This window comes from Macaca fascicularis, chromosome 7 (assembly GCF_037993035.2).
Source record: "Macaca fascicularis isolate 582-1 chromosome 7, T2T-MFA8v1.1".
NCBI classification, from domain to species: domain Eukaryota; kingdom Metazoa; phylum Chordata; class Mammalia; order Primates; family Cercopithecidae; genus Macaca; species Macaca fascicularis.
The window spans coordinates 160,613,140-160,641,091 of record NC_088381.1 but is presented as its reverse complement, the minus strand read 5'-3'; the positions used below and the strand labels follow the sequence as shown (position 1 = coordinate 160,641,091).

General features: G+C 44.9%; 1 protein-coding gene and 2 long non-coding RNA genes across 10 annotated transcripts in view; 2 read left to right on the top strand and 1 right to left on the bottom strand.

Annotated features, from left to right (window-relative positions):
- RIN3 (Ras and Rab interactor 3) overlaps positions 1–27,952 on the bottom strand; it is a 183,973-nt gene that overhangs the window by 60,812 nt on the left and 95,209 nt on the right. For 5 of the 8 annotated variants that reach the window (XR_012416083.1, XM_045396890.2, XM_073998126.1 and 2 more), the window contains exon 4: positions 16,601–16,673. Coding sequence is in view for 4 of the 8 variants with exons in the window: in XM_045396890.2 (XP_045252825.2) it covers positions 16,601–16,673 (73 nt within the window). In the remaining 4 variants the exon portion in view is untranslated. Of the gene's footprint in view, positions 1–16,600; positions 16,674–19,628; positions 19,911–27,952 lie in introns of all 8 variants that reach the window. The other 3 variants (XR_012416082.1, XM_065549265.1, XM_065549266.1) reach the window with 1 other exon arrangement.
- On the top strand, positions 1,192–6,729 carry LOC123574630 (uncharacterized). Its single transcript, XR_006699662.3, has 2 exons — positions 1,192–1,330; positions 6,553–6,729. It is a non-coding gene; the product is annotated as an uncharacterized lncRNA (long non-coding RNA).
- Positions 16,516–21,171, top strand: LOC135972041 (uncharacterized). Its single transcript, XR_010588611.2, has 2 exons — positions 16,516–16,704; positions 20,308–21,171. It is a non-coding gene; the product is annotated as an uncharacterized lncRNA (long non-coding RNA).

The window sequence follows — 27,952 nt, the reverse complement described above, 5'->3', positions numbered from 1 at the left end:
TCTCTTTCTTTTTCAGTCTTTCAGTGGCTGTTTCCCAGTAGCTCCCTGGAAATCGAGGGTAATTGGCTGGGGTCACTCCCCAATATTGCCTGAAGGCCTAGGAATGAATGGGAATAATTGCCTGTCCAGAATGGGAAAGGATTCTTTTTTAAAAAAATTTTTCTGAGTGTGGTCCCTGATCCCTACGTGTGGCACAGCTCAGAGCGAACTCTCATGTTTCAGGACTTAAACTTTCTTTTCTTATGCTAAATTCTTCCCTTCTATTCAACTGGCTAAGGGCAAAAGAAACCCACCCAGCCTCCAGTTCCTGTCATTAAAATTCACAGAACAGGAAGCTTGGGAAAGCGTGGCCTTATCAAATCACAAGGATGCTAAAAGTCAGGGATTACACCCAGGTACCGAAGGAAAGCTCATAGCAGGCTCTGGAGGGAACACATGTAGAGTGGTGCCAGTGCCCACCTAAGGTCAGAGATGTCTGACACTCTAAGATTGGAGCCCACAGGAGGATGCTCTGGGGGATCCTGCAGACCTCAACCTCCCCAAAGGGGATGCTCTTGGCAGAGGTTCTGAGGTCTAATACTAAGCCCTCCTTAGAATTTTCTCTTGCAGTTGCAACGCTGCTTGGCCCCCAAATTGTTTAGAATCTGGAGTTTACTGTCTACTGGGAAAGTGGGATGGCGCTGCATGGATCCCACTTGTGCTGCTGTTGTTAAGAACAAATAGTTCCTCTTCAAAGGGTTTTGGTTCTTGGTTCTTTGTTCTATTCTAAAAGGTAATCTTACCCATTCATCTATCAACCCTCCCTATCTCTGAGGTGCCCAAACACACCCAAGATACACTGTACCTGTTCTCCCTGTCAAACGCCTACCCTCGCCTCCTTTGATGATGTCAACAGTAGCCAATCAGAATTAGCCTAGATTGTGTGGTCCGACCCCAGCCCACAGTGGGAGGACACAGGAACAGGGTCTGCTTCAGGGATAAAAACTCCTGGTCTCCTTTGTTTTGCACACTCTCCCTTGCCTCTGCTTTGCATGCAGGAAGTGACCTTCTATAGAAGTAAATTGCCTTGCTGAGAAAACTTTTGCCTGAATGCTGGGTTCACTTCGCAGCACTGACAATTTGTTTCTAACAATCTGGCGCCTTGCCCAGGATTCCCATTCTCCTCTGGGGAAGGGGTCTCTGGTCATCTCCCAGGGGGAGACGCGTCCCACTGCCTCACTGAGGTGGCCTCAGGGGCTAGAGATCGGGACTCCACCTGCTGTGACGAATAAACCCGGACTCTCGGCAACGCGGGAAGGAAAGCCTTGCCTACAAATACCGTGGCGACCAGGTAACTTTGCACACAAGACCAAAGTAAGAAAAGCCGTGGGGGCGGTGAAGTATTTCCTTGGTGGTTGGAATATCTCGGAGGTTGAAAGTATGTGAATGATCACAGGCACTACTGCTTGCGGTGCTGCTTGTGTGAATGGTGATAGGCATTACTGCTGTCTGGGGTGAGTGGGTCATATCTGTGGTTCTGTGGTCACCTCATCTTCATATGGCTTAGGACAGATCCTGCCGTGGGGCTTATGCCAGCATGCCAATGGTAAGAGGGACCTAATTTCCCATGAGGGAAGTGGCCAGATAGGATGAGGCAAATGGAAAGGAGTGCAAGAAACCTCCATTAATGGGGGTTGAGCCTCTAGAGAAAAGGGAAGGCAAGAGATCTCTAGTAAGAGATTGGGCCACACACACACTCAAGGGGGCATCCAAGACCTCCAAGATGGGAAACACTCCTAGTACAACAGGAAAAGGTAAGGACGGGGATAGTCAGATCCCCTCTGATAGTTCTTTAGGTCTCATGCTAAAATATTAGAAGGAGAATGAGAGAACTAGGCACAAGAAAAAGCAACAGATGATAAAATATTGTTGTTTCATTTGGGCCAAGGAACCCATCCTCAAACTGTCTTCTTGCCAAAATATGGATCAGATGAGGATTGGGTCTATTAACTTTTAATTCAGTATGTGAATGACAAAAGTCTGGTCTCACAGGAAGAAAGAGACTATGCTCTCTGGTGGAGAAAACAACCTGTTCTCCTCTTTCCCCTAAAGAATGCAGGGGAAGGATCAGATTTCGCACTCCCCAAAGTAGGCATAGTAAAACCAACCCCTAGGCTGAGAGATCCCAATGCCTGGAACCCTCTAAACCACCTTTCCCCATTTAATTCCCCCCTCACTTGACCTGCCCCCTTCACAGGCAGCTGCTGCCACCCTGGACTCGGTCCCAGATCCTTCTGCTACTCCTATTATTCCTCCCCCTTATACTCTGACTCTTGGGAATTACCGCCACCCCACGAGTCTGTTCCTTGTGAGCCTAAGTATCCTTCCCTAAAGGGACTACCATGTAAGAAGGATATTCAAAATCCTCCTTTCCCCTCTACCTCTAAGGAATCAGCTCCGACTCACTTCCCTTTGAGAGAGGCGCCCCAGGGAGGAGGAGCTGTTGGCTTTGTAAATGCTCCTTTGACTAGTTCAGAGGTTCAAGGTTTAAAGAAAGAACTTAAGCCACTGCTAGATGACCCATACGGGGTAGCAGATCAATTCCTAGGCCCCCAGTTATATACCTGGGCCAAATTAATGTCCATCCTGGGTGTCCTCTTCTCAGGGGAAGAAAGGGGGATGATTTGCAGGGCTGCTATGACAATTTGGGAATGTGAATATTCTCCTGGCCAAAACGTTCCTGCAGCAGACCAGAAATTCCCAGCCCAAGATCCTCAATGGGAAAATAACGCAGTCCACTGGGAAAATATGCAAGATCTTAGGGAAATGATAATTAAAGGAATTCAGGAGTCAGTGCCCCAGGCTCAGAATCTTTCCCGAACATTTGACATACAACAGGAAAAAGATGAAGGGCCCATGAAATTTCTAGAAAGGCTAAGGGAACAGATAAGGAAATATGCAGATTTAGATCCAGAAGACCCTCTTGGATAAGGAATATTAAAGCTACATTTTGTCACAAATAGCTGGCCAGATATAGCGAAGAAGTTGCAGAAACTAGAAAACGAAAAACCAGTCCACAGAGGAATCCCTAGGAGAAGCCCAAAAAGTATATGTGAGGAGAGATGAAGAAAAGCAAAAACAAAAAGCGAAACTTATGCTATCCACCTTCCAACAGACCCAAGCCTCCAACTACGGGACCCAGACCCTCAGCTACCAGGCCCTCTAAAGAGTATCGGGGAGGAAGGTCAAAGAATCCTAGGACAGAGGGAGAGGGAGGACAGGATAGGTGCTTTATGTGGAAAAGAAGGCCACTTCAAAAGAGAATGCCCCGAGTGGGGGAAGGAAAAAGAAATTGTTCTGCTCATGGCATTTGAAGAGGAATAGGGAAGTTAGGGGCTCTGTCTTTTCTATCTTGAGTCCCAATAAGAGCCCTTGATAAATTTAGGGGTAGGACACAAACATGAGCTTATTACTTTTCTAATAGATTCAGGGGCTGCTAGCTCCTCTGTTTGCTATCAGCCCTCTAATTTTATATTAGAGGAACTTCTTGTCTCAGGGACAAAAGGGGAAGGATTTAAAGCCAAAGTTTTAGAAGAAACAGAAGTTAAACACAAAAATCGATCAGCTAGTATTAAATTCCTGCTAATCCCTGAAGCAGGAACAAACCTGTTAGAAAGAGACCAGTGTTAAAACTAGACACAGGCTTGCATGCCTGCCCTGAAGGATTTGTCACTTCATTAAACCTGCTCACCGTCGCAGAAGAAAGTTACATTCATCCCAATGTGTGGTCAAAAGAAGGGAACAGAGGGAAACTATGAATTTCCCCCCATTCATATGAAGTTGAAAACTCCTGGGGAAATAGTAAGGAGAAGGCAACATCCAATTCTTCTAGAAGGTAGGATAGGCTTGAAAACTGTGACTGAAGCTCTTATTTAGGGTAAGTTATTTGAACCCTGTATGTCTCCATATAATACCCCTATAGTATCTGTAAAGAAATCTGATGGATCATATTCACTAGTACAAGACCTCCGGGCCATTAACCAAATAGTCCAAACCACTCACCTTGTTGCCCCCAATCCATACACTATCCTCAGCAAGATTCCATGTGACCTGGTGTACAGTAATAGATTTAAAGGATGCCTTTTGGGCATGTCCCTTAGCTGAAGACAGTCGAGACATATTCGCTTTTGAATGGGAAGATCCTCATTCAGGGCAGAAACAACAATACTGCTGGATGGTCCTGCCCCGAGGATTTACAGGCTCTCCTAACCTGTTTGGCCAAATTCTTGAACAAGTTTTAGGGAAAATTTCTGTCCAGAGTCTATATGCATGCTCCAATATACAGATGACATACTTGTGTCTGGGAAAGTCATGGAACAAGTATCTGATTTCTCCATCAGTCTCCTCAATCACCTGCAAGGGAAGGGATTACGGGTATCAAAGGGGAAGCTCCGATTTGTGGAGTCAGAAGTCAAGTACTTAGGGCACCTGATAAGTGTGGGCAGGAGAAAAATAAGACCTGAAAGAGTCAAAGGAATTGTGTCCTCACCCCTGCCTAGTACAAAACAAGAGCTTAGAAAATGTTTAGGGCTAGTTGGATATTGCCACTTGCGGATTGATTCCTATGCTCTAAAAGTCAAGTCTCTGTACTCCAAGCTTACCCAAGAAAAACCTGACCCTCATTTGGGCCCCAGAGGAAGTCAATGATTTTAAAGCATTAAAACACTTACTCAAAACTGCCCCTGTTTTAACTTTGCCTTCCCTCGAACAACCATTTCACCTCTTTGTCAGTGTAAATCAGGGATTAGCTTTAGGGGTGTTCACTCAAGAACATGGGGGCCACCTGCAGCCCGTGGCCTTTTTGTCAAAAATTCTAGACCCAGTAACCTGTGGATGGCCCGGATGTATTCAATCTATAGCAGCCACTGCTTTGTTGACTGAGGAAAGTAAAAAGCTAACCTTTGGGGGTAAATTAATTGTTAGCACACCTCATCAAGTTACAACAATATTAAACCAAAAGGCGGGTAGATGGCTTACTGACTTAAGAATTCTAAAATATGAAGCCATTCTATTAGAAAAAGATGACCTCACTGTCACCACTGACAGTGCCTTTAACCCTGCTGCTTTCCTAACTGGGAATCCGAACCACAAAGATCCTGAACGTGGCTGCCTAGATCTCATTGATTACCATTCTAAGGTTAGACCTGATTTAAGAGAAATCTTTTAAAACAGGACGTCATCTTTTTATAGATGGCGCGTCCCGGGTGGTTGAAGGAAAAAGACAGAATGGATAGTCTGTCATAGATGGAGAAGTTCTTGCTGAAATAGAATCTGGAAGACTGCCAAATAATTGGTCTGCTCGGACTTGTGAATTGTTCATGTTAATCGGGCTCTAAAATATTTACAAAAGCAAGAAGGCACCATCTATACCGACTCCAAGTATGCCTTTGGGGTAGTGCACACCTTTGGAAAAATTTGGACTATTAACAGCAAAGGTCAGGACTTTGTCCACAAATAGTTAATCACTCAAGTTTTAAAGAGCTTACAATGACCAGAAGAAATAGCTACTGTGCATGTCCCAGGGCACTGAAAAGTTCTGCCTTTGAAAGCCAAGGGAATAACCTTGTGGATCAAATTCAAAACAATCTGCCATCTCTCAAAAAGCGCCTATCTTCCACCTGACTCCCTGTCTCTCTCCCCCAGTTGCAATCCTTATCTTTCTTCTCACCGAAAAGGAGAAGTTAGAGAAACTAGGGGCTAAGGAAAACTCAGAAGGGAAGTGGGTTTTTCCAGACCCAAGGGAAATGCTTTCCAAACCACTTATGAGAGAAATCCTGTCCCAACTACACCAAAGGACTCACTGGGGACCTCAAGCTATGTGTGATGCAGTTCTCAGAGTCTATGGATGCAATTTACACCTTCGCAAAACAAGTTGTGGCCAGCTGCCTAACATGTAAGAAAACAAACAAACCAGCCCCAAGGAAACAACTTTTTGGGGGCAGAAGCTCAGGATTAAGGCCATTTCAAAGCATTCAAGTTGACTATACTGAAATGTCCCCACTAGGTTGCCTTAAATACCTAACAGTAATATTAGACCACCTCACTCATTGGGTTGAAGCCATTCCCCTCCCCAGTGCCACAGCTAATAATGTGGTTAAAATATTACTAGAGAACATAATACCTCAGTTCAGGCCAGTAGAAAACATGGACTCAGACAATGGGACTCACTTTACTGCAAATATCATTAAAGCGCTTACTCAGGCTTTAGGAATCAAATGGCAGTATCATGCCCCCTGGCATCCATCCTCATCAGGAAGAGTAGAAAGGATGAATCAGACTCTAAAAAATCATCTAAGTTAATTTTAGAAACTCCATTACCCTGGACTAAGTGTCTCTCCGTCGTTTACTCAGGATCTGAACTGCCCCTCGGACAGACATTGGCCTATCCCCTTATGAAATGCTCTGTGGGTTACCATACTTAAGTTCCACTAGTGACATTCCCACTTTTGAGACCAAAGATCAATTCCATAGGAATTCCATACTTGGTCTATCTTCTACTTTATCTTCCCTCAGGACTAAAGGTCTCTTAGCGCAAACCCCGCTTCTTGAGTTTCCAGTTGATCAGCACCGGCCCGGAGACTACGTCCTCAATAAGAGCTGGGAAGAAGAGCAACTTGAACTGTCCTGGGAGGGACCATATCTAGTGCTCCTAACAACTGAAACTGCAGTGCGAACCGTCGAGAAAGGATGGACCCATCACAGCCGAGTCAAGAAAGCGTCGCCCTCTCCAGGGTCATGGGCCATGGTCCCAGGGGAAAATCCTACCAAACTAAAGCCAAGGAAAGTTTAATTCTCTTTCATCTATTCTGTTACTCCTTCTTCTTTCCTTGTTCTCTAGCTAGCCACCTCATTATTAATGTAACTAGATCAGACTCACCCCAGACGATTACCTTTGATGCTTGTTTAGTTATGCCTTGTGGGGATCTCCAAAGCCAGAGACGGCTTACAGCAGCGGAGAAATATCTCTGCCCCTCTAAAGCAGATGCTTCTAGCTTGTCTAGGTTTCCGTTTTGTCCAACTTGGGACGAAGTCATTTGGGTCACTCAACGCCAAGATTGGGTCCCCTCAACAGATTTCCCGCTAGCGGTTCTAAGGCCCTATATCCATTTTACTAAAGGAAGTGCCCCTCCCAATTGTCAATATAACCAATGTAACCCGGTGCAAATTTCCATCACCATCCCAACTCTCCAAGATTCCTCCCCCACCCTAAACCGCTTCTATGGGATGGGAGCAGATGTAACAGGGAAAGACCCCATAGGATTCTTCGAGTTGCACCTCATTACATCTCCGTCCCCCACATCTCCACTTCTACACCCTTCTATACCTGCTGACCAGACCACTGTCTCTTCTCCACCTAATGACAAAACCAAAGTAGCTATTGTAGAGGTGAAAAATTTAAAACAAACACTGACAATTGAAAGAGGATACAAAGATGCAAATGCCTGGATGGAATGGATTGAATATTCTGTTCGCACTCTAAACAAAAGCGACTGTTATGCTTGTGCGCAAGGCAGGCCAGAGGCCCAAGTTGTCCCCTTTCCAGTTGGATGGTCTTCCGACAAACCAGGCATGGGCTGCATGGTGGCTCTTTTCCAACACCCCACAGCCTGGGATAGCGAATTCTGTCGAGTTCTGTCTGTGCTATTCCCTGAAATTCCACACAGTGAGGGTCAGCTCCCGAGGGCGATCCAGCCTCCATCTCCAGATGCCAATTTTACTTCCTGTCTCTCACGACGGGGAAAAAATTTGGAGTTTCTTGGGGACCTAAAGGGATGCAGTGAGGTTAAGTCTTTCCAAGAGCTTACCAATCAGTCTCCCCTTATTCATCCCCGAGCTGATATATGGTGGTATTGTGGTGGACCCCTACTGACCACCCTGCCAAGTAACTGGGGTGGCACTTGTGCTCTAATTCAATTGGCCATCCCTTTCACCCTGGCATTTCAACAACGAGAAAAAGAGAAACCACAACACCGTAAAACAAGAGGGGCCCCTCAGGGATCTTTTGACTCTCGTGTCTATATAGATGCAATTGGAGTCCCACGGGGGGTACCTGATAGATTCAAAGCCCGAAACCCAATAGCTGCAGGATTTGAATCATTACTTCCAATGGTAGCTATTAATAAAAATGTAGCTTGGATAAATTACATCTATTATAACCAGCAGCGATTTATTAATTACACTAGGGATGCTATCAAAGGAATAGCTGAACAATTAGGGCCTACTAGCCAAATGGCTTGGGAAAACAGGATGGTCTTAGATATGATGTTAGCAGAAAAAGGTGGCGTTTGTGTTATGATAGGAACCCAATGCTGCACCTACATTCCCAACAATACAGCCCCTGATGGAACAATTACAAAAGCTTTACAAGGTCTTACCTCCTTATCAGATGAATTAGCCACAAATTCTGGGATAAGTGACCCTTTCACAGGATGGTTAGGAACTTGGTTTGGTAAATGGAAAGGACTCATGGCCTCTATTGTTACCTCTCTCGCAATCGCAATAGCTGTGCTTATGGTTGTTGGATGCTGCATCATACCCTGCATTCGTGGGCTAGTCCAAAGACTTACAGAGACAGCTATTAACCGAACCTTCTCTAGTTCTTCCAAATCCTATAGTAATAAATTATTTCCCTTGAAAGATCAACAAATCCAAGCCATGTTAGATAAGTTTAAAGAGGGAAATGTATAAATTCAAGAGGAGGAAATTGTTGTTAAGAACTAATAGTTCCTCTTCAAAGAGTTTCTGTTCCTGGTTCTTTGTTCTATTCTAAAAGGTAATCGTACCCATTCATCTATCAGCCCTCCCTCTCTCTGCTGTGCCCAAACACCCCAAGATGCACCCCAAGATGTACCTGTCCTTCCTGTCAAAGGCCCACCTCGCCTCCTTTGATGATGTCAACAGTACCCAATCGGAATTAGCCTAGATTGTGCGGTCCGACCCCAGCCCACAGGGGGAAGACACAGGAACAGGGTCTGCGTTAGGGATAAGAAACTCCTGTTCTCCTTTGTTTTGTACGCTCCCCCTTGCCTCTGCCTTGTATGCAAGAAGTGCCTTTCTACAGAAGTAAATTGCCTTGCTGAGAAAACTTTTGCCTGAGTGCTGGGTTTACTTTGCGGCACCAAAAATTTGTTTCTAACAGAACAGGAAGCATGGGAAGGCGTGGCCTTATCAAATTATAAGGATGCTAAAAGTCAGGGATTACACCCAGGTACCAAAGGAAAGCTCATAGCAGGCTCTGGAGGGAACACATGCCGAGTGGTGCCAGTGCCCACCTAAGGTCAGAGACGTCTGACACTCTAAGATTGGAGCCCACAGGAGGATGCTCTGGGGGATCCTGCAGACCTCAACCTCCTCAAAGGGGATGCTCTTGGCAGAGGTTCTGAGGTCTAGTACTAAAGCCCTCCTTAGAATTTTCTCTTGCAGTTGCAATGCTGCTTGGCCCCCAAATTGTTTAGAATCTGGAGTTTACTGTCTACTGGGAAAGTGGGATGGCATTGCATGGATCCCACTTGTGCTGCTGTTCTAAGCAGGGAGCCTGGTTAATGTGTGATGCCCTCCTTTGGTGCTGTTTGGCTCCAGGACTCTTTGGAGTCTGGGGAGGTCTGGCCTTTAAAAAGCAAACTGCCATAGAGACCGCTTTACCCGAAATTTTGGTTCACAGCCTTCATTGGCTTATCTATTGGAGCAAAGTAAAACCAGTAAGTTTGTATTGCTATCTCTTGGCTAAGATTCCAAGCTACTGGATTTTCATTTATGTGCGTGTATACACATCTACATGTGTTTATTTGTATGTACACTTACTGTTATATGTTGTCTACCAAAACTGGCAGAGTCTAGCACCTTTTAAAGGGTCTGAATAGGAAACATTTGTCATCTATTGTTTCTAAGGGCAGCCACTATGAGACTTCGAAAGAACCTTGGTTTTTCACATCTTTTATGAACGTTTCCTTTCTATTGATCCCAGGTCCTTAGAAAAAAACTCAATCAATTGTCAACCAGAAAATGTTTACATTTACCTATAGCCTGGAACACTGCTCCCCATCCCGACAGTTTTCAAGTTGTCCTGCCTTTCTGAAACAAACCAACGTATTCATGTATTCCTTAATCGTATTTGATTGATGTCTCATGCCTCCCTAAAATCTGTAAAACCAAGCTGCACCCCAAGCACCTTGGGCACATGTTCTCAGGACCTCCTGAGGGCTGGGTCACGGGCCATGGCTACTCATATTTGGCTCAGAATAAATCTCTTAAAATATTTTACAGAGTTTGCTCTTTTCATCGACAGTAAAACAAGAAGTATTGTAAAAAATGCATCGGAAGTTTGGCAATTCTTTTTTTTTTTTTGAGATGGAGTCTCGCTCTGTCGCCCAGGCTGGAGTGCAGTGGCATGATCTCGGCTCACTGAAAGCTCCGCCTCCTGGGTTCATGCCATTCTCCTGCCTCAGCCTCCTGAGTAGCTGGGACTATAGGCATGTGCCACCACACCCGGTTAATTTTTGTATTTTTAGTAGAGATGGGGTTTCACCATGTTAACCAGCATGGTCTCCATCTCCTGACCTCGTGATCTACCTGCCTCGGTCTCCCAAAGTGCTAGGATTATAGGCATGAGCAACCGTGCCCGGCCTGGCAATTCTTTTTTTAATACAGTTAAGCATGAAGCTGGATTTAGTGCAAAGCCAAATCTCACATACATGCTTGTGTTGCTTCACACTATGTTTACTGTTTTGCATGGATAGTGCTGTAGTACTTATTGGCCATGTGTCTAAAGTGAATTTCTTAATTGCGCAGGCTGTTTGAAAATATTGGTGAACTTAAGGATACTGAATTATGTGTCAGGATTAAAATATTCATTATGTGGGTTTTTGGGGGGTCCTAGGTAACACTGTAGCCTCCAGGGTAAATTGAGTAGGAAAATTTAGGGTTGGTTTTCTGTTTGTTTGTTTTTGGCTTCTAGTTTTCATTTACTTGCTGTTTATTCTCCTCTGGCTTTGCTTGTGTATCCATATGTATAAAACTATGATTTTTTTTTTTTAAGTTCCTAGTGCAAGGCTTTTATTTGGTTCTGTGAATAGTTATTTTGTTTCCCATGTATTTCTAGTAAGTCATCATTCATTCCATTTATCTGGAATTCCAAAGCTACCTTTGTCAGGCCCACAGGAATTAATGGAGCACATCAGCTTTCTATCTTTAAACTAACTTTTTGGATTTTAGGCTTCCTGATAATTTAAGTGTCTTGAGTATACTATCGTAAATAGAATTTAAGTCATATTTCTCTCTCTCTGCCTAATGTCTCCAAAATTTGTAAACTATTTGTGAATATTCTTAATTCATGGCCATGTGTTTGTTTGCATATGGTTAAGCAGGGTCGCTAGGACCACTCAGGGAGGGAGAACGCAGAAACCTGGCATGCCAGCAAAAGGGTAAGAGTTTCTTACTAGTCAGTCTCTGGCTTCTCTCTCTCTGTGCAAACTGGTTAATTATAAAGGAAAATTCATGGTTTATCTCCCCTGTAAAGTTTTAAATTAATCGGTTTAATAATAAAAGCTTAAGTCAAATATTTTGTCGGAAAAGTGAAAAATGTAATGCCTTTTATTTAGTTCATGTGACTTGAGTAATCTTTGGGAAATAAAGACAGTTTTAAAGACTATCGGTAAAATACAAATGTCTTCAAAATGTAAACAAGTGGCCCAAATTATGTTCAAATATTGGGTTTGCTAAATGCTTGAAGGTCATAAGCTGCTTCTCTGGCTTTTGAAAATTGTTTAACTTGCCTGCTTTCCAGCTAGGTAAGGCCTGGGGACATGTGGAGTTGGCCACGCTTCTAGCTATGCTGGAAATAGTCAAACCTTGTGAGAACATAACTTACCAAGTTTTACTTTAAAATTCACCATTATAACATGCAATTAAGACTACTAGAGGCCAGGCATGGTGGCTCATGCTTGTAATCCCAGCACTTTGGGAGGCTGAGGCGGGCAGATCACGAGGTCAGGAGATTGAGACCATCCTGGCTAACAGGGTGAAACCCCATCTCTACTAAAAATACAAAAAATTAGCCGGGCGTGGTGGCAGGCGCATGTAGTCCCAGCTGCTCGGGAGGCTGAGACAGGAGAATGGTGTGAACCCGGGGGACGGAGCTTGCAGTGAGCCAAGATCTCGCCACTGCACTCCAGCCTGGGCGACAGAGCGAGACTTCGTCTCAAAAAAAAAAAAAAAAGACTACTAGACACAGTTTTACATGCAAGGTGTATAAGAACAGTAAGAACAGTAGAATGTGTGTGTGTGTGTGCACGTTTTTGTTTTGTAAAAGGTTATAAAAGGTTTTTTTTTTAAATTTCTGAGTCATTTTGGCAAAATAAATAATTTATGGTGCTCTGGAATTTCAAAATCAAACTTCAGTTTCAAAATTGTCTTTCCTAATGCCTGATTTTTTGGATAGATCAGAGGGCCCCTGAAAACATCCAGAAAGGAAGTAAACAGGATTATTTGACATGTTTAAGTACATGGGATTGCAAAAATGATGTTCAGTCTTCTTTAGGTTATATTTTTGTGAATAATACTAATATGTGTTATAAAATTGTATGGGATTTCTAAAATGCTAATGTCTAAGTATATGCTATCAATTATAATTATGATTATTATACTAAGTTATTATAAACCACAAAAAATTTTTTCTTGTCCATGCTATGTACCTAATTTGGAAAAACAACTAGTATCCAAGATAATATAAGTCTAATGTTAATTAAGCATGGCCTCATGGAGAACCAGGATGGCCACCTTGTCCTTCCAGAATCCTTAAAGCTTTTATTATTAAGAGTTCTGCATTCCATGACCCAACATGGAAAAGATAAAATGATCCAAATTGAAAACATTGATGTAGTGACTTACAAATTACTAACATAGTTTATAACCAACGTTTGATCCCATATTCCTGGGAAAACAATTAAAGCCTCAGGTTAAATTGGTCACCTGGTAGGCCACTTAAACATTTTACAAAGGTATTTCATTCAATTGTTATTTTCAATGCATGTATCTGGTTGTATAAAAGCTTTCCCATGCAAGAGGACTGATGTTATAACAGTAGATTATTATGCTATAGTGTATTTTCTTTTTTTTTTTTTTTTTTGAGATGGAGTCTCACTCTGTCGCCCAGGCTGGAGTGCAGTGGCCGGATCTCAGCTCACTGCAAGCTCCGCCTCCCGGGTTTACGCCATTCTCCTGCCTCAGCCCCCCGAGTAGCTGGGACTACAGGCACCCGCCACCTCGCCTGGCTAGCTTTTTATATTTTTTAGTAGAGACGGGGTTTCACCGGGTTAGCCAGGATGATCTTGATCTCCTGAAATTGTGATCCGCCCGTCTCGGCCTCCCAAAATGCTGGGATTACAGGCTTGAGCCACTGCGCCCGGCCTATAGTGTATTTTCACCAGGTAAAAAAGCTTTTTATAGTTTAGATCTTCTGAGAACATCAGAGAAAGACTGTCCTTGCCATCCACACGCAACAAAACTTCAGGACCTGGAACTTTGGGTTCATAATGTCAAAACTGTGAAGGGTCCCTCCATACTCTTGGAACTATATACCCATTGGAACCCCTGGGGTAAGGCTAAGCAGGGAGGTTTCTCTCCAGAAGAGGATGGCATCCTTGATGTGAACAGCTTTCCCCAAGTTCACAGATTAAGGCCTCCACTATCATGAAACTCTTATCTTTGAACATTTTCCCTTGCTTATGCCTCTATGAATAATAGAAGTGGAAAAGGGGTCAGTTTTGTGCACTTACGGGGTGTACTTTTATTCACGAAGGAGTCTGCAGCCAGCCTTATACATGGAGAACCTTATACTTTGATGGATAAAGGACAAAGGCCCAATGTAGGTTTAAAAAAACTTTGATGGTACCTCATTATGGTCGCCTCATAATCAGTCAGAAACAAAACATTGGTTCATTTGTCTTAACCCACATCATGGGTTAAAGATAACATTGCCAGGAGGCCTTCACTCTTCTAGAAGGGCATCATTTATTAGGTCCTTTTTCCATGGTTTAAAGTAAAAGAAGTAAAAGAAGCAATGATTAGCAATATAATAATAGTGGTTTAAAGTAAAAGAAGCAATGATTAGCAATATATCCCTCATGATAGGCTCTACAGCAAATTCTACTGTAAAGGCCTACAGTTACACAACAGACTTTAAATTTTCTTGTGAAAGTTATGACAGAATTGGCTGAACAAAGACGTATCTGTGCAGCTGCTGGCACATGTGGCCTACGGAGAAACACATCAAACGAAGATTATAGGAATTCAGTGCTAGTGGATTAACAAAGAAACTGCTTAGTTAAGTCATTCTTTGGTCTCTTTGATTTTAGGAGGTTTGGCTTGTGGGGACCTTGGGCAAGGAGCATACTCCAATTTCTTACTATTATCCTCCCAATAGTCATAGTAATAGTCTTCCTGTTGGGCTGTATTCTCTCAAAGGTTTTAAATGCTTGCATGCAGCCATCTCTAGAATGTCACATGGTCTCTCTCCAGCTGGAATGACAGGAGCTGAAAGAAATATGCGACCATGAGGACACCATAACCTGTGAATGCTGGGCTAAGTAAGACCAGAAACCCAAAATGAGGGTAACAGAGTGGCACTAAGGCCCTAAGTTTTGGTCACGTTCTCACTTAGGCTCTCACCTAAGTGAGAACGTGACCAAGAAGGGGGAATTTTAAAATTTATTTATTTGTTTATTTATTTATGTATTTATTTATTTTTGAGATGGAGTTTTGCTCTTGTTGCCCAGGCTGGGGTGCAATGGTACAATCTTAGTTCACTGCAACCTCCGCCTCTCAGGTTCAAGCAATTCTCCTGTTTCAGCCTTCTGAGTAGCTGGGATTACAGGCACCCGCCACTACGCCCGGCTAATTTTTGGTGTTTTTAGTAGAGGTGGGGTTTCACCATGTTGGCCAGGCTGGTCTCGAACTCCCGACCTCAAGTGATACACCAGCCTCAGCCTCCCAAGGTGCTGGGATTACAGGTGTGGGCCACCATGCCTGGCCAGGAATTTGTTAAACAAAATTCTGGGAGGCCATTGTTTTGGACTAAGCTCATGCACTAGGCCCCAACAAACCAAACCAAAATGGTGTCGCTTTTGCTAAGACTTTAAGGAAACACATAGATTCTAGAACAGACCAGGTTTTATTTTTTTCTCCTGCAAATCTCTATAACAAACATTCTTGACAACATAGGTATCCACCCCCTGAAGTTCCCATTAAATCTTTTAACCAAATTCATTTCCTCTCGCATAGAGACCATCAAGCTTCAGATAAACATGCAACAAAGGTTCCAGCCAGTTGCAGGTGAAGACACCACCCCTGGCCGTCCAGAAGCTACCCTGCCTCCACTATACAGAGCAGGGTGAGAGCTCCTTGATCCCCAATAGGCAGGGACTACGCCCCAAGCCAGCATGAAGCAGTTAAAGAAAAAAGAAGACCATTGGTCTCTCTGCCTCCCATAAAGATTTATGGAGATCACCTCTCAGGGAAGAGATGAGGCAGGAAAATAGGGGCTGGAGGCAGGGAACATAAGGCCGATTCTCACTTCAGCTGTAGAGGAAATGTCCTCTCCATAGGGCGTAGGCCAAGTAAAAGACTTTGTAACTTTAATTCATCCTCTTCATTTGCATAGGGCACACCCCAAGTAACCAGTGGAATCCTCTAGAGGGTATTTAATATTCCCAAAATTCTATAACGGTGCCCTTGAGGCCCTATGCTTGGGCCCGCTCCCACACTCTGGAGTGTACTTTCATTTTCAAGAAACCCCTTCATTCCTTCCTTGCTTTGTGTGTTTTGTCCAATTCTTTGTTCAAGACGCCAAAAACCCGGACATCCTCCACCGGTGACATTATCAGCCTCACTCTTCCTGCCCATCTGGACTCAGGAGGGTCGTGGTAGGTGGGGAGGGATGCTCCGGGTTCGGCACGGTTTTCTTCAGAGGCAGCAGGGAGTTGTGAGCCTGGAGCCCACTGCTGGACCCCAACACATCCCACCCTGTTTCTAGCCAGCCCTGGTCAAGGTCCTGCAGCTTAAGTCATTGGCTTATGGCACCAAAGTGTATTTTCAAATTCTTACTGACCCAAAACCAGTTTTGAATAAACAGGCAGTTCTCAGGGTGGTTAGCAGACACCCGCTCCACCCAGCAGCTGCTTCGTAATCACAAGCTACCTCCCATAAAGGGGGATCAGCCCCTGTTGCTGCCCCTACAGGAAGTTCCTTCTAGAACCCCTGCAATGGGAGGCCTGGTACACGCAGGACTCCAGGCTGTCCTTGAAGCTGATAACACAGGAAGCCGGGAGACAGGCAGTGAGCCAGAGGGGCAGGTGTGGAAGGGAGGGGTTCTTATCAGATAGTGTGAGAAAGCCTCAGAGCCAACAAGTCCCCTGTGGTTCCCAGAGGGGCCTGTGCCCTCTCTCTGCATCCTCTGAGCCGCACCCCTCTCTCTGGGGCTTCCTTGTGAAGTTCTCTGTACCCACCCAGGGTTGCATGGGATGTTTGCTGCAACCAGACAACCTCCTGCAGGGCCGGGTCTACTCACCTACTGACACAGTAGAACGCAATCAGTCTGAAGATGTCCTCAAACACAAGAGCTGAGCCTTCCAGGTACAAAACTGGGGAGAGAGAAGAAGGGCCCTGGGTGAGGTAAGTATCCCGCCAAGGAAAAGGGGGGAAGGAGGCGGCAGGGACTGGGTGGGGGGGGCATGTCTGCCACACTCATTCTGGGTCCCATGCTGGGCTGCATGTGGCTCCATACACATCAGCTGTCAACAGGACCTTAAGTGAGAAAGGGACTTCCTTGTCAATCCACTGAGATTTCAGAGGATTACCTATTTGTAATTAGTCCATTTTCACACTGCTGATAAAGACATACCCGGGCCAGGCGCAGTGGCTCATGTGTGTAATCCCAGCACTTTGGGAGGCCGAGGTGGGCGAATCACAAGATCAGGAGTTCAAGACCAGCCTGGCCAACAGGGTGAAACCTGTCTCTACTAAAAATACAAAAAATTAGCCAGACGTGTTGCCTATAATCCCAGCTACTTGGTAGGCTGAGGCAGGAGAATCATTTGAACCCGGGAGGCGGAGGCTGCAGAGAGCCAAGACCGTACCATAGCATTCCAGCCTGGACAACAGAGTGAGACTCTGTCTCAATTAGAAAAAAAAAAAAAAAAAAAAGACATACCAGAGACTGGATAATTTACTTAAAAAAAGAGGTTTAATGGACTCACAGTTCTATGTGGCTGGTGAGGCCTCATACTTATGGTGGAAGGCAAAAGGCACGTCTTCATGGTGGCAGACAGAGAATGACAGCCAAGCAAAAGGGGTTTCCCCTTACAAAGCCATCACATCTCGTGAGCCTTATTCACTATCAGGAGAACAGTATGGGGAAAACTGCCTCTGTAACTCAATTATCTCCCACCAGGTCCCTCCCACAACACGTGGGAATTATGGGAGCTATAATTCAAGATGAGATTTGGGTGAGGACACAGCCAAACCATATCACTATTAGGATAGCTGGTGTTAATATACACTCATAATTTTGGACAAAATAACAGACAAGGTTCTAGACTGTAAATGCAGAATTAAACATTTAATAGATCACAGTCATCCCAAGCAACAGTCTCAGAACTTGGCAACTGTGAGGCCCAGGAAAGGCCAGGAGGAAGGGTGTTGCCCAGTTCTGCCTCAGCCTCCAGGAGGAACATGGGTCTGGGGCACTGAAGTGGGGCCACTGGCCTGTCACCCAGATCTCCAGGGCCTCTCAGAACCTAACCTGATTGGCTGCACAGCTCACCCAAGGGCGAGGGCTACCCTGATGTTTTACAGCTCTGACAAGGAAGAGGGATCAAAGCATTTGTTCAAAATCCATGCCAAGGTGGATGGGGCTCCTCGGAGGGACACGGTGCCAGGACGCCGCCGTCAGTGCCTGTAGCTGGGGCCAGACTGACCAGTGGAGAACATGGCACCATGCTCTGCCCTGCTTGGGAGAGCTAGGGCGAAGGAACCAGAGAGGTTCAGCAGGTTGTTGGAGGTCCCACTGTTCATCAGTGCCCTGCAGGCACCTGCCCCACAACTCTTGACTCATCCTCACACTCCCCACACCCACGGTCATGCTCCCTGCACGTGGGAGCCCCACATGAGTGCCCTCTGGCTCCAGAGGGGCCAAGAAACACGTGCATGTCCCACTGTGGTCCTGGTCTCCCAAGGTTCTAGTTTCCATGTGATGGAGAGGGAAGGCAGGACCCAGTTTCCAGGTCTGGCTCTGAGCCTGGAACGGACAATGAGGCCTCAAGTGTGTCCTTTCTCCGCTCAGTGCCTCTGACCTTCTACCTGTAAAGGGAAAGGAGTTCTTCCCTAAAGCCACACGCACATAGGTGACGTCAGTTTGTGGTCCTGTTTTCAAAGCCCAGGACAGCACTCCACAGCATTAGAGGTCTGTGAGATGCTTATAGCGATACACAAACCAACATGTTGTGTTTAATTAACTTCATTTTTATATTTGCCTTCTTTCTGCATATCAAACACTGTTCTTAACGGTTCACATAATTAAAAAAATATGTATTTGTCTATGGCAAGGAGATCATGGTTTCCCACTGGGACAGAGACAACATTTTAAAAGAGAATTTAAGTAAAATATTAACTAGATGGTGGTACAGGAGGCATTTGGAGGATGCCTACAAATGACTTAAGTCTGAGAGACCCTGGCCGGTGGTGTTGGAATTCACAGGATGGCCCGGGCGTCCCAGTGCCACCTAGTGCCCTCATGTGGTGCACTGCCGACTCCTTCCACAAGGGGCAGCACAGGCGTGGCCAAGGGAGGCTGGGGCCAAAAGACTTCCAGCAGCAGGGAGGGGAGACAGAGGCTCCATATATAAGATAGGAACGGAAGGAAGGACCTTCCTCAGGAATGCCTGGAGTGGGTTAGTGGTAATGCACACAAAAAGCCCAGCCTACATACCAGGCATACGCAACAATCAGTAGCTTTCCTTCCCATTGAGGCAAGGCCTGATTTTTGCAGAACACAGATAAACTTTGAAGATAAAGTCAGTCACGCCCCCTTCTGTGCCTGCTGGCACTTTACACAAAGCCCTGGACTCCCTTCCTGAAACAGCATCCCTCCAAGGCTTTGGTACTTAATCCACTAGATAATAGGTTAGCCGTTAGTGCAGGAACTAGGGCTTACTCGCTTTGGCAGCCAGGGCCCAACACGGTGCTATATGCAGAGGCCCGATTACTGTTTTACTGTTAAAACCCCAGATTTGTAAAATCATAAGCAATGCTTAAGACTCATGCTTGTTTCTTTGCAATGAAACCTCTCCCCTGGCCCCAGCCCCCGGCCCTTCTGCCACCTTTCCATTCCTGACTATGTAAACAGCATCCTTCACACCAAGGCCACACACGGGGAGGTCCTGCATGCTGGGGCAGGGTTTGGTCCATCTTTGAGTCTCCCTTAGTGTCCAGCACAGTGCATGGGAGATTGATGAATGTTTGCTAAGTCTGCCTGGGAAAGATACCCCAGAGGGGTAAAGGCCACAGGGGCATCATGGACAGGGTCTTGGACCACTTACCATGTGATTGATGGCCCTTCCCTCTAGGGCCCCAAAGGAACACCTCAGACTTGAGGAAGTCCCAACAAACAGCCTCACACCTTTCTAGAACACGGGTGAGTGCAAATTGGCACAAGACAAACAATCCTTTGTTCTGATGGGTGGTGGGTTTAGCTTCTAGACTGTCCCCTGTCCTGTACCGCACTGGCCAGTGTCTTGCGTGTGGGTTCCCAGGCCACGCCACCTGCACGTGAGCATGTTCCGAGGTTGTTGCTTCTCCTTTCTGTGCCTCAGTTTCTTCACCTATAAAACAGGTGATATGGTTTGGATCTGTTTTCCCACCCAAATCTCATGTGCAATTGTGATCCCCAGTGTTGGAGGTGGGACCTGGTGGGAGGTGATGGGATCATGAGGGTGGGTCCTTCATGAATGGTTTAGCACCACCCGCTTAGTGCTGTTCTCTGATAGAGTTCTCATGAAATTTGCTTGTTTAAGAGTGTGTGGCACCTGCCCCCCACCTTGCTCTGCTCCCACCATGTGAGACACCTTGTTCCCCCTTTGCCTTCCATCATGATTGTAAGTTTCCTGAGGCCTCCTCAGAAGCTGAGCAGATGCCAGCATCGTGCTTCCTGTACAGCCTGCAGAACTATACCCAGTTAAACTTATTTTCTTATAAATTACTCAATCTCTTTCTTTACAGCAATGCAAGAACAGACGAACACAACAGGGGTAGTAAAGTACCCACCTGTTGAGGATTGACTTGTGTTCCTGCAAAAGATATGTGAATGTGATACATGTGAATACATGTGAATCTCTAATACATGTGAATGTGGACTTATTTGGAAATAGGGTCTTTGCAGATGTAACGAAGCTGACCTCACACTGCATTAGAGTGGGCCCTAAATCCAATGGCTGGTGTTCTTGTCAGAAGGCCACATGGGCTGGGTGTGACGGCTCACGCATGTAATCCAAGCACTTTGGGAGGCCGAAGCAGGTGGATCACCTAAGGTCAGGAGTTTGAGACCAGGCTGGCCAGCACTGTGAAACCTGTCTCTACTAGAAATAAAAAAATTAGCCAGGCGTGGTAGTGGGTGCCTCGGGAGGCTGAGGCATGAGAATCGCTTGAACCCGGGAGGCAGAGGTGAGATTGTGCCACTGCACTCCAGCCTGGAGGATAGAGCGAGACTCTGTCTCCAAAAAAAAGAAGGCCATGTGAGGGCATGGGACACAGACCCAGAGATGGGAATGCCATGGGAAGCTGGAGATGGAGATTGCAGTGATGCAAGGAATGCCAGCCAAGGAATGCCAAAGATTGGCAGCAACCACTGGAATCCAGGAGGGAGGCATGAAACAGATGCTTCTAGAGTCTCCAGAAGGAACCAAGCCTGTCCACACCTTGATTTCAGATTTCTGGCCTCCAGAACTGTGAGAGAATGAGTTTATGTTGTTCTACGGCTCCCAGTTTGTGTAATTTGCAGTGGCAGCCTTAAGAAGTGACTACACCACCAAATAAACATCACCGTGAGCATGAAATAAATTATGCCATGGGAGTGGCTTGGAACAGTGCCCGTGTGTTCAGTCAATGGGGATATTACTGAACTGTCATTTTACACATGCAAGGCAATGTGGTGTGAGGCAGGGGTGCAGGGAAAGGGTTTTGCAGACCCACTGGATCTCATTTCCTATTGCTCCTCAACAGTAATCCTGTCTGTTGGCTGGGCTTTTTCTTCCCCCTCTCTTGTGTCTACAGTCCTCACTCCCAACTCCTTGCCTCTGCTCATGCTCTTTGTCCCACACAGAGAATCCCTGCACCTCCAGAGTCCAGTTCTAGATCCACCTTCTACCTCAAAGCCTTCATTTCCCAGGGATTCCACCCTCTCTCATCAGAAAGCCACACACAGGATGTGCTGCCCAAAATGCCCATCAGGGAAATGCCACCGGTGTGTTTTACTGTGAGTGAGAGGCAGGGGCTCTTGGACTATAGCCGGGGCAGGAACAGGTCTCACTTTTCCCTGTCCCCTGCACTGAGCCCAACACCATGCCTGCCACACAGCGAGGACCCGTAAAGAACAGTCGGGCAAAAGGGGCCTTCAGGTGTTAAGATCCAGAGCGGGCCAAATAAACAGAGACAGAAAGGATATTAGTGGTTGCTTAGGGCTGGGGTTGGGGGAGATAGGGGGATGCTAGCTAAAGGGTATGGGTTTCATTCTTTCTTTCTTTTTTATAATGGTAAACTATAAATAACACACAATTTAGCATTTTAATCATTTTTAAGTGTACAGTTCAGTGGCATTGAGTACATTCACGCTGTTACGCAACACAAGGTTTCTTTTTTGAGGTGATGAAATGTTCTTAATTGACTGTGATGATGGTTGCACAACTCTGTGATACACTAAAAGCCATTGAATTGTATGCCTTAAATTGCTTAATTGTATGATATTTAATACTTAAAAAAATTTTTTTCTGCGCCAGCGCCTTGATCTTGGAAGATACTGAATACATTAAATAAACACATCTGAATAAAGCTGTTATCTAGTAAAAAGATACTGATACATTAAATAAACATATCTGAATAAAGCTGTTATTAAAACCAGAAACACACACACACACACACACACACACACACAGACTGAATTTCACTTCCTGCATTGTTTTCCTGCGAGTTTTTATAATAAGCATATACGACTTTTGTAAGCGGAGACATAGTTAAGATTTTTCTCTAAAACCCGTGGTTTCCAGTGTCCTCTCAGCTCATGCTGCTTTCAGTAGCAGCTCAAAACCCTACTAATACAGCTGACAAGCCCCCATGCCACCTACTGCCCAGGAGACCATGTCACCCATGAACCTGCCAAGACAGTTCTGACAGAGCCTCAGGCCATCCAGCACCTGCTTCTGCCCTGGGGAGGGAGCCCGCCAGCCTGCTCCTCCCAACAAAATTGCCAGCTCCAGCTGTTCCCAAGACTTGTCACACTGAGTACATTCTCCCATATCCCTCAGCAAAAGCCTCAGGGGAAACATACCAGCAGACCCTGTCCAAACCTTCTCAAGAGGTGAGATGTGAGAACAGGCACCAGACAGAACCCAGTGTGCTCCAAGGTGACAGCAGGTGACAACAATCAGACTCTGCCCTGGCTCAGAAGAAAGGAAACCTTTCACTGGTGACTCACCCTCAAGGCTGGGTCGGGGCAGGTAGAGACGCTGGGTACATGCATGCCAGCCCAGCCCCTGGCACTCACAATCTCAACATCAAAACAGAACATCCATGAAGAGCTGAAAGCGATCAGGTGTTTTTGTTTTTAAAGAGGCTCAGTTTTTCAGGAATGGAAAACTGTATGTCACATGTTGTTACTTATAAGTGGGAGCTAAGCTATGAGGATGCAAAGGCATAAGAGTGATAGAATGGACTTTGGGGAGTGGGATGGGAAAGCTGCATGTGGGGTGAGGGATAAAAGACTACAAGTTGAGTATAGTGTACACGGCTTAGGTGATAGGTGCACCAAAATCTCAGAAATCATCACTAAAGAGCTTATGTAACCAAAACCCACTTGTACCCCCAAATTAAAATACATTTTTTAAATGCAAGTTTTTTGTATAATTTAATAAACAACTTTAAAAATGCTAAGAAAGAGAGACTGGGCACAGTGGCTCACGCCTGTAATCCCAGCACTTTAGGAGGCTGAGGCAAGTGGATCACTTGCGGTCAGGAGTTTGAGACCAGCCTGGCCAATGTGATGAAACACCGTCTCTGCCAAAAATACAAAAATTAGCTGAGCATTGTGGCAGGTGCCTGTAATCCCAGCTACTTGAGATGCTGAGGCAGGAGGATCATTTGAACCCAGGAGACAGAGGTTGTAGTGAGCCAAGATTGTACCACTGCACTCTAGCTTGGGCAACAGAGTGAGACTCTGTCTCAAAAAAAAAAAAAAAAAGCTAAAAAAGAGAGAGAGAAATTCAGTTATATCATTTAGTAATGCAAATGCAAGAGCAGAGACTGCGTGTGCATCTTGTTTTGCACAGAACCCCCAGCATATACCATGGTGGTTGGTACATTGCCAGTTCTCAAATATTTATTTAATTGCATTAATAAAATAAATAACTGTATTCATAAAATGGTTTATTTTGGAATGCTTATAGACTTACAAGAAGTTGCAAATAAATGAATAGGGAAGTCCTGTGTACCCTTCACCCAGTTCCCCCCAGTGGTAATATTGGTAATAATTAGAGCACAATGTCAAAACCTGGAAACTGACCTCGACACAATCCCCAGATGCTATTCAGATGTCAGCAGTTTTATATGCACTCATTTATGTGTGCGTGTGTTTGTACAATATTTGGCAATTTTATTACATAGGTGGCTTCGCGCAGTCACCACAATCAACATATTTGGTTCATTCAACACCATAGAGCTCCCTTGTGCTATCCCTTCATAGCCACATCTAGCCCCTCCCCATCACTAGCCCTGACAACTAATCTGTTCCTGTCTCTATGACCGTATTATTTCACGAATGTCATATAAGTTGAATCACAAAGTATATATCTTTTGGAGACTGGCTTTTTTCAGTGTAACTTCCTTGTGGTTCATCCAAGTTGTTCCGTGAATCAATAGTTCATTGCCTTTTATTGCTGAGTAATATTCCGTAGCATGGATATACCATGGGTTTGTTTAGCCATTCATCCACTGAAGAACATTTGGATAGTTTCCAGCTTTTAGTTACTATGCACGAAACTTCTGTAAACATTGACGTACAAGTTTCTGTGTGAAAAATGTGTTTTCATCTCTCTGGGATATATGCCCAAGAGTGAAATTGCTGGGTCATGTGGTAAGGTCATCTGTAATTTCCTATCATTTTTTGAAGAAGGAGTCTCACTCTGTTGCCAAGGCTGGAGTGCAGTGGTGCCATCATGGCTCACTGCAAACTCAACCTCCCATACTCAAGTGTTCCTCAGCCTCCCAAGTACCTGGGACCACAGGCATGCACCACCACACCCAGCTAATTTTTAAATTTTTGGTAGAGATGAGGAACTCCTAGCCTTAAGCAATCCTCCCACCTTGTTCTCCCAAAATATTGAAATTACCGGCATGAGCTACTATATCCAGCCTCTAGTTTTCAAAGGAACTGCCAAACTCCTTTCCAGAGAGGCCACACCAGTTGACATTCCCACCAAGAATGCAGGGGTGATTCAGTTTCTTCCCATCCTCACCAGCCTTTAGTGTTATTCCTACTTTTTATTTTAACCATTCCAATAGGTGAAGAGTGATATCTCATTGTGGTTTTAATTTGCGTTTCTCAAATAATTAATGATGTTGAACATTCTTTCGTGTGATTGTTTGCCATCTGTGTATCCTGTTTGGTGAAATGTCTGTTCATGTGTTTTGCCCATTTCTAATTGAATATTTTTCTTTATGGCTGAATAATATTCTACTGTATGGATATATCACATTGTATTTTTCCACTCATCAGTTGATGGACATTTGGGTAGTTTCCACATTTTGGCTACTACAAGCAATGCTGCTATGAACATTTGTGTACAAGTTTTTGTGTGGATATGTTTTTACTTCTCTTGGGTATAAACCTAGAAGTGGAATTGCTCAGTCATATGGCAATTCTGTATGTTTAAGAAACTGTCATACTGTTTTCCAAAGTGACAGCACCATTTTATATTCCCACCAGCAAGGTATGAGGATTCTAATTTCTCCACACCCTTGTCAACACTTGTTATTGTCCATCCTTTTTTATGATAGTCACCCTAGTGGGTGTGAAGTGTATCTCATGGTGGTTTTTTTGATTTGCATGTCTGATGATTAGTGACTGTTGAGAGTCTGTTCATGTGTTTCTTGGCCATTTCCATATATTCTTGGCAAAAATGTCTACTCAGATCCTTTGCCCATTTTTGATTGGGTTACTTGTCTTTGTTTATTTACTTATTTTTTGAGACAGGGTCTTGCTCTGTTACCCAGACTAGAATGCAGTGGTGCGATCATGGCTAACTGTAGCCTGAACATCCTGGGTTCAAGCAATCCTCCCAGCTAAGCCTCCCAAGTAGCTGGGACTACAGGCATGTACAACCATGCCCAGCTAATTTTTGTTGTTGTTGTTGGAGATATGGGGTCTCAATATGTTGCTCAGGCTGGTCTTGAACTCCTGGGCTCAAGCAATCCTTCCACTTTGTCTTCCCAAAGTGTTGGGATTAGAGGTATGAGCCACTGCACCTGGCAGAGAGTTCTTTATATATTCTAGATGTACATATTTTTGTCAGATACGTGATTTGCAAATGTTTTCTCCCATTCTGTAGTTTGTCTTTTTGTCCTCCTCCTTCTTTTTTTTTTGAGACTGGCTCTGGGGTTCCCTCTGCTGCCCAGGCTTGTCCTGAACTCTAGGGCTCAAGGGATGCTCTCACTGCAGCCTCCCAAGTAGCTGATATTACAGGTGCATGCCACTGTATCTGGCCTTGTCTTTTCATCCTCTTAATAGGGTCTTTCCAAATTTAAGAATAAAACAATGCTGTCCAAGCTTGTCCAGAAAATAGTAGGCACACAATGGGTGTTATATAAATGATTCAGTAGGGCCATTCCCAATCTGCTTTAATTAACGGTCAATTCTTCTCTCTATTGATATCATTAATGAATTGTGGGCCTTTAACCAGTTATCATTCTTATCTAGACCAAAGTCCTCTCTGTAATTTTATTGACACTATTATTTCCCTTTGTAGATGCTTTCTTCATAGATGGTGCAAAGGTAAATTTCAGGTATGACAGTTTTAATTACTACAAGTTCCCAGCAATTGAGGCTAATGTATTCAACAAATGAAAACTTGTTCTTCATCACATTGACTCTAGGGAAAGAAAGCCTATTGACAGATGCCTTCATTACAGTCTCATTGATCTTGGTTAACAAATGAAGTGTGAGCGTTTGTTAATCCAAGCCAGATCCTTGCTTTGAGAAGGAACAGATCATGATATGAAAGCACGGAATGAGGATGTACCTTGCCAAGGATCATTGTTTTTGAAGTATATACATAGTTGTGAAACACAAACCCAATCTTTCCTTTTTAGCAGACAGTTTTGTTAACCCTAGAGATCCCACTTCTAACACATTTCGATTGACAATAAGAGTTGTCAATAAATTTTCCAGTTCTGACCCCCATTTGAAGGGCTTGGCCAGAGTTTCTCTTTGGCTAGGACATTTTTCATTATGTATTTACTCATCAACAAGGACTTATTGTGCTCATAGTATGTAGAAATAAAGAGTAAATGGGGCAGGGAGTGGTGGCTCACTCCTGTAATCCTAGCACTTTGGGAGGCCGAGGTGGGCGGATCCCTTGAGCTCAGGTGTTTGAGACCAGCCTGGGCAACATGGTAAAATGTTATCTCTACCAAAAATACAAAAATTAGCCAGCCATGGCGGCTCACATCTGCAGTCCCAGCTACCTTGGGAGGCTAAGGCAGGAGGATCGTTTGAGCCTAGGAGGTGGAGGCTGCAATGAGGTCCAGCCTGGGCCACAGACGGAGACTCCCTCCATCTCAAAAAAAAAAAAAAAAAAAAAAAAAAGGAAAATGGATAAGGAAATTGAGAGGAAGCCTCACAGTTAGAAGGGTAACAGGGAACCTGCTGGTGGTATGGGCCCTGGGACCTATCTGTAATTCTTTCTTGGTGGGGAGGGGGTGGGTAGAGATTCAGAAACAATCAGCTCATTCTCTTTCGATGATTGAACATTTGGTTGGGTAGGGAGAGAGAGATGTTGATTGTTTTTATCTAAGGAAAACCTTGCATGCAGCAAGGACTCAATATGCATGCTTATGGAATGAGCACTGGATGGAGTCAATGGATAGATTAGGATTGCCCCTGGAGGAAACTGTCACCTGGGGATGCAAGGAACGCTTGGACACCACTCCTATAGGAGAGGGGAGTTTCTGACTTTTTGGAGGGCTCAACACTTGGAGAAAAAAATGCCCTCACACCTGGCTAGGAGAGGACCTTTGGGTGGACCCTGGAAGTGGCTTTAACCCCAGGTCCTTATGTGACACTACTGAGCCAACCTACTCTGAATCTTCCTATCACCCAGATCGGTTAGAGAATTCAATCCTAATGGAATCTGATCCTCTTTCCTAAAAGGGGCACTAGATCACTGAGCTGGGTCCCTGACAGGAAAGGCCAGGGGCACAGACCCTGAGGATAAAAAGTCAAAGTGATAAGGGACTGGGGCGTGGTTCCCAGCTGGGGAGCAGGAGGGAGGGGTACCTGCAGGGCCCTATGGGCTGGAAGCGGGGAAGTGAGGCCCTTCAGGGCCATGCCCACTCTTCCATGGACCCCTACCCACCTTGGCCAACCTGTGGACCATCATGC